This window comes from Tachysurus fulvidraco, chromosome 22 (genome assembly GCF_022655615.1).
Source record: "Tachysurus fulvidraco isolate hzauxx_2018 chromosome 22, HZAU_PFXX_2.0, whole genome shotgun sequence".
Lineage (NCBI taxonomy): Eukaryota > Metazoa > Chordata > Actinopteri > Siluriformes > Bagridae > Tachysurus > Tachysurus fulvidraco.
Window position 1 is genome coordinate 4,857,802 of NC_062539.1, and position 14,668 is coordinate 4,872,469.

General features: G+C 37.6%; 2 protein-coding genes across 2 annotated transcripts; both read right to left on the reverse strand.

The window, feature by feature from the left end:
* Positions 1-1,300: 1,300 nt before the first annotated feature.
* rx2 (retinal homeobox gene 2) lies at positions 1,301-4,469 on the reverse strand. Its single transcript, XM_027150844.2, has 3 exons — positions 4,178-4,469; positions 1,980-2,236; positions 1,301-1,744 (listed from the first exon to the last, which is right to left on the reverse strand). The coding sequence occupies exons 1-3, from the start codon at positions 4,467-4,469 to the stop codon at positions 1,301-1,303; spliced, it is 993 nt and encodes a 330-aa protein (XP_027006645.2).
* A 6,107-nt stretch (positions 4,470-10,576) lies between these two features.
* On the reverse strand, positions 10,577-14,228 carry cplx4c (complexin 4c). The gene is made up of 4 exons (XM_027150870.2): positions 13,577-14,228; positions 13,253-13,465; positions 11,470-11,557; positions 10,577-11,386 (listed from the first exon to the last, which is right to left on the reverse strand). The coding sequence occupies exons 2-4, from the start codon at positions 13,429-13,431 to the stop codon at positions 11,162-11,164; spliced, it is 492 nt and encodes a 163-aa protein (XP_027006671.1). The 5' UTR covers positions 13,432-13,465; positions 13,577-14,228; the 3' UTR covers positions 10,577-11,161.
* Positions 14,229-14,668: the final 440 nt, after the last annotated feature.

A 14,668-nucleotide genomic window follows, 5' to 3' on the forward strand; every position in this document is an offset into this window, starting at 1 on the left:
CTAAGCGACTCTCCATCTGCATCCATACATGTAATTGCTATGACAGCTACACAATCAGCTAATGAACTCATATCCTTCAGCAAGCTCTGTGGGTAGACAGGTCATTTCTTCAAAATGCCATTTAATCAGTGGTTGTACAGACAAAACCAAGTTTCAGGCAATCTTGGAGATGCATATGAATGATTACAAACACTCCGTTTGCTAGTGGATCCTCTCAAAGTTTACACTTTAGTGTGTCCATTAGCAGTTGGTTTTTACATCTATCCTAAGATCAGAGTTGCAGATAAACAGGCAACCATCCAAGTGCATGACATCCTAAAGAACTTACACCATTCATGTTTTTCTCTCATTTTCTGAATATGTTAAATTTCTTCCAAGACATCCTGACAATGCTGTGTTGTTTGTGATCCGGACAGGAATAATGATTCCTGGAATAATTCCTGGAAGAGGTTTGGACAGCCAAAGCTACACATGTACTCGATGCTAGCCAAAATGCACACCTGCCAAAATTAGGGGCAAGCATTAGCCTGGGTGCAATAAGGACAAGCTTTAGCCTGTGTTAAAGCACAAAGTTTTGACAGTAGATCTGTAGGACTTGAGTCCAGGTTTGGATTAAAGTCTGGTCTCAAGACCTTTTCTTTCTATATGTCAGCATTTGTAAACAGTGTTGTGTTATTGTTCTTGCTTAATATGATTTTGGCCTTGCGTAATAATTTCTTTTAGCCTTACAGTCTAATTATTGATGCAATGTACAAATGAAGCCAAATAAATCAATTGATGTCTTGGCTTCTAACAAGAAATGGTTATTTTTGGCCTTGACTTTGACTTGACTTCACTTAAATTTGGACATGGTCTTCACTTGGTCTTGACCGTGAAACGATACTTGACCTTGGCATACTGTAGATGTGACATCTTGATTTCAGCCTTACTACCCAGTTATTTCCCACCTCACACCTGCTACCTGATTACAAACTATACTGGAAATAACCAAAGAGTTTTAAGCTTTCTGTTTCAGATTCCTGGGTTCATTGTAGAATTTCTACATTCATATAAAGTCAATAGGTTTAGAATGCATAACGTTTAGCTACCTCTTTGAATAGCTATATAAACCAAGTCAAAACCCTTCTTCAGGAGCAACAGACAACAAAAGTGAGCTGCTTTTTTTTTGTCAATGGCTGTGTGGTTTAAACCTCAAAAAAACGTTCCATGTTACATACCGTGATTAACATATTTGCTGCTTACACAAAGTTCTAACTGATTCTATAAAACTATACACTGTACACAAAATTTGATCCTCGGATCACATCGGTTGCCAAGTTTTGTCCATGGACTGAATATGTTCCTTGGCCTTCATTCTCAGAGCTGCAATGCTGGAGCTGCGGTCCATGTCCTCCAGAGGATACTTGTCATTGAAGGCTGGTGGACACTGGTATGGTGGAGGAGGCATGGGTTGCATTCCTTGCACTATGCCTGGAGTTGTGTTAAGGTAGCCTGGGTGGCTCGGGTATGTCGGCTGGAGAGTTTGGGATTGACCCATGAATCCCGGGATGCTGTGCATGGGAGTGGCACTGGAGAGAGGTGAAGATAACCAGGAGTCTAAGGGCAAGGAGTTGGTCATTGGCCCCACATTTGAGGGCATGGGAGGCCGGTTGAAGGACAGCATAGGTGAGTCATGGAGCTTCATGCTACCGGTGTCCATCTTCTCCTGGCGCCGCCATTTTGCACGTCGATTCTGGAACCAGACCTAGGAAAAAATCCATGAAGGTCTACTTTGGTGGAGGTACAGTATAGCTAAAGGGCAGTTTGTAATAGAGAAACAAGCTCAAATGGGGTCAGCCTCAAATGGGCCTCTTAAAATGGCAATTAAAAAAAAAATCCTATTATAAGACTTTGCTATTTGCACTGTCTAATGTTTCTAATTAACAAATGATCTCTTTGGGTTATTAATTCTATACGACCATACATTACTCCAATCGTACCTGCACTCGTACTTCTGGGAGATTGACCTTCATGGCCAGCTCTTCTCGACTGTATACATCAGGGTAGTGGGATTTCTCAAAAGCTCGTTCCAGCTCGTGCAGTTGGTAAGTGGTGAAGGTAGTCCGGTTGCGACGGTGTTTCTTCTTGGGTTGGTCCTCCTCTAGAGGTTCAGGAGACCTGCTGTCACTCTCCACATCACGATGGTGAAGCTCCCCAACCTCGGCTTCACATTCATCGTTTGAAAAGAGTCCTGTATCTGTTTAGACAAAGACAAAAACAAAAACCAGATTGCTCTTTATCCTCCATCATTTACATAGGTGTTGAAAAGATAAAATAACAACTAAACGAATCCTTCGAAAAATGGGTTCCTCAATTGTTATTTGGATAGATAATGGTTCTAATGGAAGTCTTATTTCTAATCTTATAAAATTGAAGCCGTTTCTTGTTAGAGTTTTTTTTTTATCTTAAAGTCGTTTTCAAAACTAGCAGAGACAAACTAAAAGGGGAGTACATTGTCTTCACAATGGTTAGAAAGTATAAAAAATGTATTGCATTAATATTAAAAAGAACATCACACTCTCCATATATCATTCTTTGGTAAATATTGCTGTGAGGAATACTAGGTAGAACCTTATACCAGAGAGAGTATCTCAATCAGAAGGCAAGAACATAAAGAACCCATAAAGAATGGGGACATTTCTGATTGGCTGAGCCTTTACAAAATCCTCGATATATGTCTGTGATCACGTTCCAAGCATAGAAATCAGTATAAATGCAGAAGACGTCTTGGCTAGGAACAGATTTACCCCTTAAACACACACCCTGTCATGACTTAACTCTTTGTCTTAATATACCATCATATTATTTTGATTTAATCTCTCTTTAAACTCCCGTTCAAACAAGACGCGAATTTGAGTTCCTTCACTTCTGTCTGTCTGTCTGTCTGTCTGTCTGTCTGTCTGTCTGTCTGTCTGTCTGTGTATTTCTCCTCAGTAATCCCTGAAAAGGCAAACAGATGTCACCTGCTAAACCTGTGACAGCTCTCGTGGCCTTGGCTGTTAATCCAACTGCTTTAAAACCACTCGACCTGTTTGTCTACATGACAAGGACCTGTTTGGCAAAAGTAGAGATTTTTATTTCCAAGAAACAAAAATAAAGCGATGCCAGCCACACATTGAAGGAGGAGCTGAGTGTAAATGGATCTAATGAAGTTAGGCGAGATTATCATCAGATCGTTGCTTTAGTGTGTGTAACTGTGCGGTTCTGCTGGTAGCAGGCGTGACTCTTGAGAAGGTTCTTTCTCTGATTACGGGCCCGTCAATTCATTTATGTTCTCTATGCAACGTTTAATCGATTAGCTCCCATAAGCCAAGCTGATCTCATAGGAAACTTATATGAAAGTAATGTGTTGGAATTTCATGTAATATGAAGTTATTAAAAAAAAAAATTGAACTTCGACCTCATCACCATCGCTTACATAAATCGACAATTATTATACATTTGTAGGTTTGTTGTATTAACTCAAATAACATAAGATTAAAATAAGTTTCTATGGTAGAAGATTTCTGCATATCTTTTGCTCTGGATGTAGTGTGTATTGTACTGAAGTTGTCGAATTATATTCTGTATAAAACTAAAAACAAAATGTATGCTTAAATATTAAATAATAATACCCGTTTTATAGAATTATATTTATACATGACCAAATTGGGACTATTATCAAAAAGTAGCCACAGATCTAATTAATACAATATACAAACTAAATAATATTTATAATAGATTGTAGGAATTGATAGATTTACCAGTTGTGTAATTGTGCAGTTGTGTTATTTTGTATTTATGACTGCTGTATTTTATGATGAATAAATTGTAATCATTTGTTGTACGTTTCTTGCTCTTTACTGTTGAAGAGAAACTTACAAACCGCTCATTATATTGTGATCAGTGCAGGTGAATGGAAAATGTGACAACAAACAGATTTTCATCTGCACCATAATTAAGAGGGTTAGTTGCATTTAATAGCAATGCTTGTTTTATATTGTTGTGAAATCTCCAGTGAAACTATGATCTATTTCATAATCAGTACGTAGTAAATCAACATGAGGCTCCACTACGGATGTTAACCATTTATTGCCCTGTAGCTTTTATTGAATAAGTCATGTTTGATAAGTGATATATTTAAGCACTATTTCCTCACCATGATAGGCAGCTTGATGGGAATTTTCAGAAATGCTGGGCAGGTGAGCGTAAGGGTCAGAAGTCACTTGTTTCCCCTGTTCTGCCAGGACATCTCTATCACCTTTACGTGCCCCAGCAGGTCCCATAGGGGTAAGCAGAGGGTCCTGTTCCTTACTGAAGCCAAGAATGACGTCAATGCTGTGCAACCGCCCGCCCATCGCTGCTCCGCCTCCTTTGCCCAGGTCGTGGTAGTTGTCTGACGAGAGGTAGCCGTCGTCCGCCATGTTTATAGAATCCAGAGACAAATGCATTCGAGGACAGGAGTGTACGTCCAAGGAAAATTGTTAAACGTTGAAAAATAAGGATAGATGTATTTAGCAGATTAGAGAGAACAACGTAGCATCTTCTGAGAGGGTCTTTTGTGAGTCTGTCGTTTCCTGTCGGAAGAGGAAAAGTTCAGTGAAGTTATATTGTTAATTAGGGTGAATTATGAAGTGAGAGAGAAAGAAATAAAGTGTGTGTTTGGTGAATTTACATTGTGTGTAAACGGTGCAAATGAGTTTCCAACATTTGAAGCCGTTAGCATCTCCTCTTAGACATTAGAAATTCGATCAACAGTTCATCACACGATCATTTTCGGGCGAAAAAAAAATTTGAGCAATCTCAACTCTTCCTCTGACTTCTCATTCAACCAACAAGCTGCTACATCATGAAACTTAACCGATCTTTTCTATCTCTTGAGTTTTAACTACTGCAGTATTTGTTGCTGAGTCGAATGAATCCGATTCATTTGTTTATCTGATTCATTTCATTTCCCCGACATGCTAATATGAGTTCCTGGGCAAAGCGTTGTGCACAATTTTAAGTATTTTCCATAGCTATAATATAACTGGACCTTTTTAACATCTTGGTACATACGTAATATCAAGCAGAGACATGACAAAATTTTTAAATCTCTCTTTGCTGCAGAAAGCCAGTGTGAATTACTGTAGAATTTTTTGCATACTACTGATAGAGAAGTTCCCCAGAATTTGAAAATAATATTGCAAAACTTTCTTTTTTGAGAGCTTTCAAACAATTTTTGAGAGTTTTTCCTAAAATGTTTGTTAAAAACAAAACAAAACAAAACAAAATTGTGAAGTAAAGTTTTAAATTGACATTTGAAAGGGTGTCTTTTCTAAAAAGTTTGATTTAAGAAAATTTGACATTCTTTGAAAATGTCATCACACGTACCTTTTCCTTCTCAGTCCTTCCACATCTCTGTATCTTCCTCTGAACTGTCGCTTTACGAATGACAGTGAAGAGAGCATGCAGAACTCTTTTGCTCGCCTTCCACCTTATTCAGCTCTTACAGACTGTTAACGAGCGTTCTCTCTCTCTGCATACACAATAGCAACCAGAAAATACTCCAAAGTGTAAAAAAAATCCCGTCCACCGAGTGCCAAAAGGTCCTGATCTTTATGGCCTAGGCGTCTCGGCAGTAAGCGCTCTGGCTCCGGCACACGAGAAAGAAGAGAGGCAAAAGGAAAAGACTTAAGAGGTTTATTAATTAGAATCCTTCCACTTTAAGAATGATTGACAGTTGTTCACTGCTGGAGTAATTGCTCTAAACGGCAGCAGCGCTCTGGACACAGAGGGAGGCCGGCGCTAATGAAGCTCTGACAAAACTTTCTTTCAAAAATCTTTTGTTTAAATGATAATAGCGTCCTACTGAAAATGTCCCCTAATCCCTCTTATAACAAAGAAAACACACATGTATTAAGATGTTGAGGGTTTTTCTTTTCTCTTCCTTTTTTTTTTTGCTGTTCAGTGTTCCATAACATCACTCCATAGAAAGTGAGCAACATAAACCTACATTCACTCGGCGGTAATTAAAGATTGCTTTGTGTGTTTTCCAAAAACTGCAGAACAGGGAATTTATACTGAACTTCCTCAAAACATGACTCCTCTCATGACTCCTCTCACATTTTAGCCTGGTTCTTCTCGAGGTTTCTTCCTTACATCATCTCAGGGAGTTTTTTTCCTTGTCACCGTCACCTTAGGCTTGTTCAATATGAATCGATGTTAGAGATAAATATGAATTACATTTTAAACTTGATTATATCTATCTATTATCTGTTTTTTTCTGGAAAGCTGCTCCGAGACAATGTCCATTGTTAAAAGCACTAGTTGGACCAGTTCCAGTTGGATTCATGGACTTCATGAAGATTTTCGTACTGTATATGACTGTAGAAAGGACCTTATTCATAATCACACCCTCCAGTGTCATCTGTATGAGGATGAGGTTCTCTTTTGAGTCTGGTTCCTCTCAAGGTTTCCTCCTCTTCCATCTAAGGGATTTTTTCCTCACCTCAGTCACCTCAGTCATCTCAGAATTGCTCGTTAGGGATGAATACAAATGCATTTAAATTTAAGTCTAATATTAATCTTGAACTTTTGTATAATAATCAACTTTTTGTCCTATATTTCTTATGTTCTGTAAATCTGCATGGAGACAATGTTGCTATACATTTAAAATTTAATAGAATTGAATATTTTGGAAATGAAACTTCATATTATTATTATTGAACATATTGATTAGATTAGATTAGATTAGATTAGATTAGGTTAGATTAGGTTAGGTTAGATTAGATTTCTTGAATCTGAAAGAGCAATTTATAAAAATTGATGTGTTTTAAATTTACAGTTCACAAAAAGCAAGGAACAATTTCTAACTTTTAATTGAATTTTATTCTTCGTAATTTACACAACAGTTGCTGCTCTGAACAAAACCTGCTGTAAATGTTTTTAGAGTGAGATACAATGCATTTCTAATAGCAAGTCAGTTTTCTTGAAACTTTATGTGCCTTTTTGCAGTAAGTAGACAGAGTTGTGTTACTTTTTAACAGTGTGTGTATTATTTTGTGTGTATTATTATTATTTGTGTGTGTATTATTATAAACTTTGGATTTTGTGCTATTATGTCTTTCATTCATGAATCTGTTAGATAGCCCACTAAGGCTTGAGTCTGAGTTATCGAAGTTGTCCTAACAATAAAAGGATTCCCTCCTGACCTTAATGACATCTAAAGATAAGTTTAAGAAGCTAACTGTTAGTAAAACACATACATAACCATAAAGAGTATGAAATGATTTTAACCCACTGTCTGTAAAATAATAAATAAATAAATAAATAAATAAATAAATAAATAAATAAATAAATAAATAAATAAATAAAGAGAATAGCATAGAATAAGAATAGATTTTTTAATAAAAATGGAATTATCATATACAGATAAGTAAGAAAGGAACAGAAAGGTTCAGAAAATATAAGTAAAAAATTATGAAATATATTAAAAGAACATTAAGTGCAGATGTGTGAAATTCTGTTTTGGGCATCGATTCAATTTGAAGTTGATTCAAATTTGTTTCAAATCATTTATGATGCTTTTTTTTCTAGCTGGTCCTCAACTCTATGATTAAATAATTAAATAACAAAATAAAATAATACCAAAAGAATACTCTGTGTTGCTCATTTTGAGTATTTTTGCTCATAATAAACGTCGTTCAGATTAAGCAATAATAAAAATAATGAAAAATATTAACTCTTGCTGTTCTTTTATTTGAATGTGTTACTAATCATTTACATAATTAAACTTTAAGAGTCAGGAGCGTGAAAGAAAAGTAAGTGGTAGGGAAATAATCATGTGAAGTGATATCACAGCTTTTTCACTGTATGAACGAATAACAATTTACCAATCGATTTTAATACTCGTGCTAAAATGTACAAAAGGAAATAAGCACCTAGTGTTAGTTCTCATAATAATATTAATCCAATAATCCAATCTAATATTAACTTGTTGTCAAGTAATACGTGTACGACGTTTCCTCAGACTATTAGTCAGGTTGTTAGTTTTGTGCTTGTGTAAAATAAGTCAAGTTAGGTGTCCATTATTATAACACTGATGTTAAAGGAAAGTGAAAAGTGTGTGTGTGTGTGTGTGTGTGTGTGTGTGTGTGTGTGTGTGTGTGTGTGTGTGTGTGTGTGTGTGTGTGTGTGTGTGTGTGTGTGCACGCATATATGGAGTAATCAGTCATCCTGAAACAAGTATAACCATGAGCCAGCTACAAGCTTGCAGATGGGAAGAGACCTGAAAAGATTTGTCAGTGGCGGCGGACTCGGATATTGCTCCCATAGAGGAGCTTGAGCGCACAAAGCTCACAGGCCATCTGGCTGAGGGGAAAATGCCCCATTTCTGGCCTCAACGCACCATGCCCTAGTTAGAGACACTCACACAACACTATGGTATAATTATTCAACAAACTGTCATGACACTCGATTCCTATTAGATTTGTTAACGTGCACGTCTCAAAACTCGGCTCTATAATGCAATTTGTAAAGATCCATCAAAGTCACAGAAGTACTAACGTACTTATGTGATTTAAACCTTGATAAACGAATGAGAGACTTTGCAAAAAATGTGTTGTGATGATGCAGGAAAATAGAGGAGCTGGTGATTAGTAGGCCACTGAGAAGGAGGGACTGAGGACATGTGATCTCATTTCATTGCCAAGTTTTATCCAGCAATTTATTCTCTGTGTATCTAAAGCTAATAATCTTTACTAATCACTGACTAGAATAATAAATCGATACTGATTCACCAGGAGCAATTTGACTTCAATCCACCAGCAGTCTAACGTCATTCATCCTTTGTATTCTTTCAGGCTAAATTCAGGCTTTGGTGTAAACATTAGAAAATGCTTTGGTTTCACCAAACTGTGGCAGTCAACTGGTATTTCCCTAATACTCATCTGTCCAGTTTGCGTTGACTTCTGAGATGCTTTTCTGCTCGACACGGATGTAACGAGTGGTTATTTAAATTACTGTAGCGCTCACGTTAGGTTAATCCAGTCTGGTCAATCTCTTCTGAACTCCTTGTTGTCTTATGTAGCTTAATATCTTTATGTAGCACAGTGGTCCTGGAGCAACGTTGTTTCATTTCATTGTGTCCTGCACCAGCTATATATGGATTAAATGACAATAAGAGCTTCTTGACATGACTTGACTTGAGAAATACGGCTCACAATGTTTTTTGTTTTTTTACCCCATTCTGGCTTAAACTCTTCAGACTGCTGTGTGTGAAAATCCCAGGAGATCGGCAGTTTCTGAGATCGAAATAAGATCACGTTTTGCTTCATACACCACCCCTGGGGCAGAGATGGATAAGGGCCTTGCTCAAGGGCCAAACAGTGTCACCCCTGATCATCCAATCAACAACCCAGAACCTGAACCACTGTCCTGGAGATTATACAGCATTTATATCGTTTAAGTATTTAACGGTGCCATCGTTAAAGTAGCCGTTAACTCTGTTATGTTTTCTGTATCATGCCCAGTCCTGGCTGTCAAACTGATTTTTCTACACCTGCTGCTCAGATATCAACACAGGAGAGGATAATATCATTTTATCACATTAATATATTAAGACTGTCCTTCTATGCCTGTTTCCTCATTATCCTAATTGAGTGCAAATTGGTTAAGAGGGTGCAGCACAGTTATCAAGCCTCTTAGTTTTATCAGAAGACAATTTAAGCCCTTCTGATCCTATTAGTGACAAAGCAGCTAACACATAAAGGAGCTGTGTCAGCTTACCAGAGAAGGACTGGGGGGATGGGGAGAGAGAAAGATGGAGAGAGAGAGAGAGAGAGAGAGAGAGAGAGAGAGAGAGAGAGAGAGAGAGAGAGAGAGAGAGAGAGGTTAAGAAGTGTAAAGATATGCATTAGCATAGAAGATTAAGAAATAGATATAATCAGAATAAACAAACAAACAAACAAACAAACAAACAAACAAACAAATAAACAAATAAATAAATAAATCTGTTATTTAAGATAATAATTCCTAAAATAAAGCATTAAAGAATTATACAGGTCATGTTTTTTTTATTTTTTTTTAAATAATGGCTTGAAAACTGTAAAGGAAAAAGAAACTTTAAACAAGTAAACAAATAAACAAAAACGTCTACTTTAAATGAAATTATAAATGAGAACTATAAGCAACTCTATCTATTTACTACACCCAAAACCTTAAACCGTATACAGAGAAGACAAAGTGAGAGCGCGACTTACGTAACGTAGTCAGAAACGTAGTTAGAAAGTACCGCACAGTTCTTTAATGAATAAAAAAACGTTTGTTATGAGAGGAATAAAAGTTATAGTAAATATGGTAAGTAAAATCAGACGACGTATTCTGTAATAATTTAAACACATTATTTAAGCAAGTGGAAAAGTTTGATCTTATTTATTTTATTTCACCCAGATTCACAGAGGATGAGGAAACATGCTATAAAGCAGAAAGCAATACAATATAAAGCGTTAGAAAAACATGAAATGATACACATCATCAAAAAGATCTGGTATAATTTGATATAATAAACGTCCTTGTAATGAGTATCTCATGTTTTAATAATGTGAATTACAAAAGATAGAACTGAGAAAAAGGTACAGAGAGAATCGTTGCAAAACTCTTAGTGCGATATGATGATATCTTGGGACTCCTGTTAGCTTTCTAACTTGATTTCTCAGTCAAATACATCAGTTTCTTTCTTTCAACTTGTTTTGAGAAATAGTTTTATAGTAGTGTGATATACTGCATAGATATATGTAATGTTATATTCTGTAAAAGCTTCTAGAAAATAGAGAGTAACCGAAGCAACCGAACAAAATCTACACACTATCAGTGTTGTGTAACTGACATGAAAATGATCGTGGAATCGGAATCGACTATTTATATATTTTCAAATTTTGTATAAATTTATTAAACTAGTTCATGACGTCCCAAACAATGCCATTTAAGGCAACGAGTGATGATACAGAGTCGTATGAAAAACCGGCGTTTTTTCTTTTTCTTCCACAGATTCATACAGTCATTAGAAATTCCTGGATCATGAAATCAATAAAATATGAGTGTTTTTAAATTTCTACTCGATTTGTCTGACTTGCCAGTTAAAAAGCTCACAGAAAATGCGATCTCACATCAGGACGCACTTTTCTTCTGCTGCTTGCTTGACTTCTGTAATCGTGCTCTGAGCTTTGGCTTTGATCGTATCAAAGTCCATTTCCATGTTTTGCAGTCTGCCCATAAAGGAATCATTGATTTCCTCTTCTTCTTCATCCTCGTCCACCATTTTAGCTAATTCTTCAGGCACGTCCAAGTCGTCGCCCGCTATCTGAACCGTGGCGTCGTCTTGTGCGCTCTGTCGAAGAACGGCCGACGTTATGATGGATGGCATGATGTCGTATAAGTAAAAGAAACGTTGAATGTGTGTGTTTGGGGTACCTGTGGAAGCCTGTATTTGTCTCTTAGCAGCACTCTCAGATTGGCTCTTTCTGCTTTCCTTGTGGCAAATTCCTTATCCCGCTCCATCCTGTCAGAAAGGACACACAGATAAAGCTTTAATATGCATTTAAGATGTTTCAAAAGCATCATTAAACCCAATTCACAGGAATCTGAACCTTTATTCATAAAGCTTTTAAAAACCCAGGATCGGTTAAAATGGTGCTCAGGTTATTGTTGCTATAGTAACAACTGGTTAGAACTTCAAGTGCTTCTTGATTATTTTAGGTCAAAAACAATAACCTGCTAACTTTTACCCAATCCTGTCGTGTCAGAAGGTTACACGGATTTAAGGTTGGAGTAAAAGAGAGGAAGCTCAAGAATGAAAAAGAACAGAGCTTTAATTTTTTTACATCTTTGGTCGCTTCCTGCTAATTTTAACGACTCCACACGCTGCCTACGAGCCCAATTTCCACACCTCTGGCACCTTAAATTAAAAGAGACTTAAGATTTTTTTATGCTAATGAAACAGCTAGCGTGCTAGATGTAATGGGCCAAAGTCATCTTCACTTTCATTGGCAAAGGGTCAGATTAGAGCTCTTACCTCCATGACCCAGTTCTGACTTAATGCTCTCAGGTGTTATATAAACAGGCACCTTTATGAAACATCATGGTGAGATGTGTAGGCCCTTTTCCAAGACGTCATTGTGACGGCTACCCGCTTGCTAAAGAAAATATAACAAATTAGAATTAATTAAGCAAACAGCTATAGTTCACTGAACTCGTTGAATGGAAATCGACTTATGGGACATTTTCAATCAGTATAAAGTAATGAATGATTTTCTGGCTGTGAGTCTGATGTTAAATGAATCTGGACTTTCAGATTGAGGCGTGTGATTTTTCCTATGTTGATCACCTTGCACAGAATTTTAGTGGTTCTAGGGCACTTGGGGCATCTTAGAGAGCAGAAATAGGTTTGATATCAACATTTACTTTCAAGAGAGAAACATTTGTTGAATTTGTTGAAAATTTATGAAGATTTTTCCCCTTATATGCTAGGGAAAAATAGGAAAACTAATAAAAACCTACCCGGAGTGTCTACTTTTATTTGATCCATTAACCACCAATGTGGAGTGACATGATAAAAGATGGATAAAAATGGAGACGACAAAATGTGAAATTCCATTTTTTGACCTCTGTTAAAAACGAAGAGAAGAATTTTTATTGCCTTAAGTCAGACCTAACATTTTCTTGGTAAATTGACGGGACATAAGCTAAGTACTGTATGGTGACCCATACTCAGAATTCCTTCTCTGCATTTAACCCATCCAAAGTCCACACACACAGCAGTGAACACACACACACCGTGAACATGACGTGTTGGTGAATCTGATTTAAAGCCAAGACAATGCAATTTTGGACTTATTCATATGAAAACAATCCGACCTCCCTGATCAGTTCCTCTACCCCACTGTATGTCTCATCACTTGGAGGCTCCTCACATGGACATGTTGGAGATACAGGAGATCCATCCATCCAAGTCCATCCAAGTCTCCATCACTGATAAAACAGCTGATAACTTAAAAAGATACACTTCACGTTCTAACTAGAATAAAGTTCCTCGTCAAATAATTGCACTTTATTGACATAGTTCCACAGTTAGATTAGAAAAATGACTTTTATTTTTTACCTTTATCTTTACATACATATTTGTATATGTGATACGAGTGGGACAAACTGCAAAGCAATTAAGAAATCAACCCTAATGAAAGGCAAATCTACTCACTTCTCCTCCACCAGTTGTTTCTGGTATTCCTCAAACTCCTCTCGAGTCATTCCCTTAGACTCTGCAGTCTCCTTTCCGTCTCCTGCCGCCGGCCCCGAGTCCTCACCTCCTCCTCCTCCTCCTCCTCCCATCATGTTCTTTAACTTACCCCCGAGCATCTGCTGCATTAAGAAAGACATGGTCCAGGATTTGGGAGTTTGGGGGCCACGTTATCTGGAAAGATCAGTTATTTGAGGTGGGTCAAAATCGGTGTTTGTGTCTCTTAAAGTGAGTCTGAGAGACAGATGGAGTGAAATAAGATGCAGTGGCTCTATGAGCACTCACCCCAGTGGTTGCGGGGAACCCGAGGTGTGAGAGGACCTGGGTGTCAGTGTCAGGGGTAAAACGGCTCAGGGGCTTAGCTTATTACAAACAGCTCACAGACAGCTGGGCCACGTTCACCTTGACACAAGGGCTCACCTATTGTCTTATCTGAGGCTCAATAGTTTATAAAACTATAGACGTAAGTGTATATAAATATATAAAGATATAGACTATAGGCATTACTATACGCATTATTAACAAATTAATATAAAATAGTTTTTTTGGTGTGTTTTCATACATCATGCTCATCCAAAATTCATAGACTTCACTTTAATTCTGTTTTAAGTTCATTACATTTGGTCTCCGGGCTTTTTGGGGAATTAAAAATGTAATGTGCTAAATATAGATACATAAATCTAAACTGTCTATGCACTGTTTTTTATCCTCCTGGGCTTTTCTTGCTGGTCTAGCACCATGCATTTCTCAGGGCAAAACAAAAAGGCTAGTCTCTACCTAGCAAGGGTAGATAAAAAGAGCCTCAGTGTTTGTGTTTATAATGTTTATAATGTTGTGTTTAGCTGTCAAACCGGACAAAGTATTTTCTTCTTCTTCCGCGTCTTCTTTCTTTTGTCTTTCTTTCTTCTGGTTCCTCAGCTGACCTGCATCTCCATCTAGTGGTCTTCACAAGCAGAACATTTATTCACTTCTGTAGACCTCAAATTATTCCATCCTATAGCTGTGTTTGTGCATTAATTCATTCACTTACTCACTCATTCACTCATTTTCTACCGCTTATCCGAACTATCTCAGGCGTCATCGGGCATCGAGGCAGGATACACCCTGGACGGAGTGCCAACCCATCGCAGGGCACACACACACTCTCTCATTCACTCACACACTCACACACTACGGACAATTTTTCCAGAGATGCCAATCAACCTACCATGCATGTCTTTGGACCGGGGGAGGAAACCGGAGTACCCGGAGGAAACCCCCGAGGCACGGGGAGAACATGCAAACACACACAAGGCAGAGGTGGGAATCGAACCGCCAACCCTGGAGGTGTGAGGAGAACGTGCTAACCACTAAGCCACCGTGGCCCCCTATTAATTC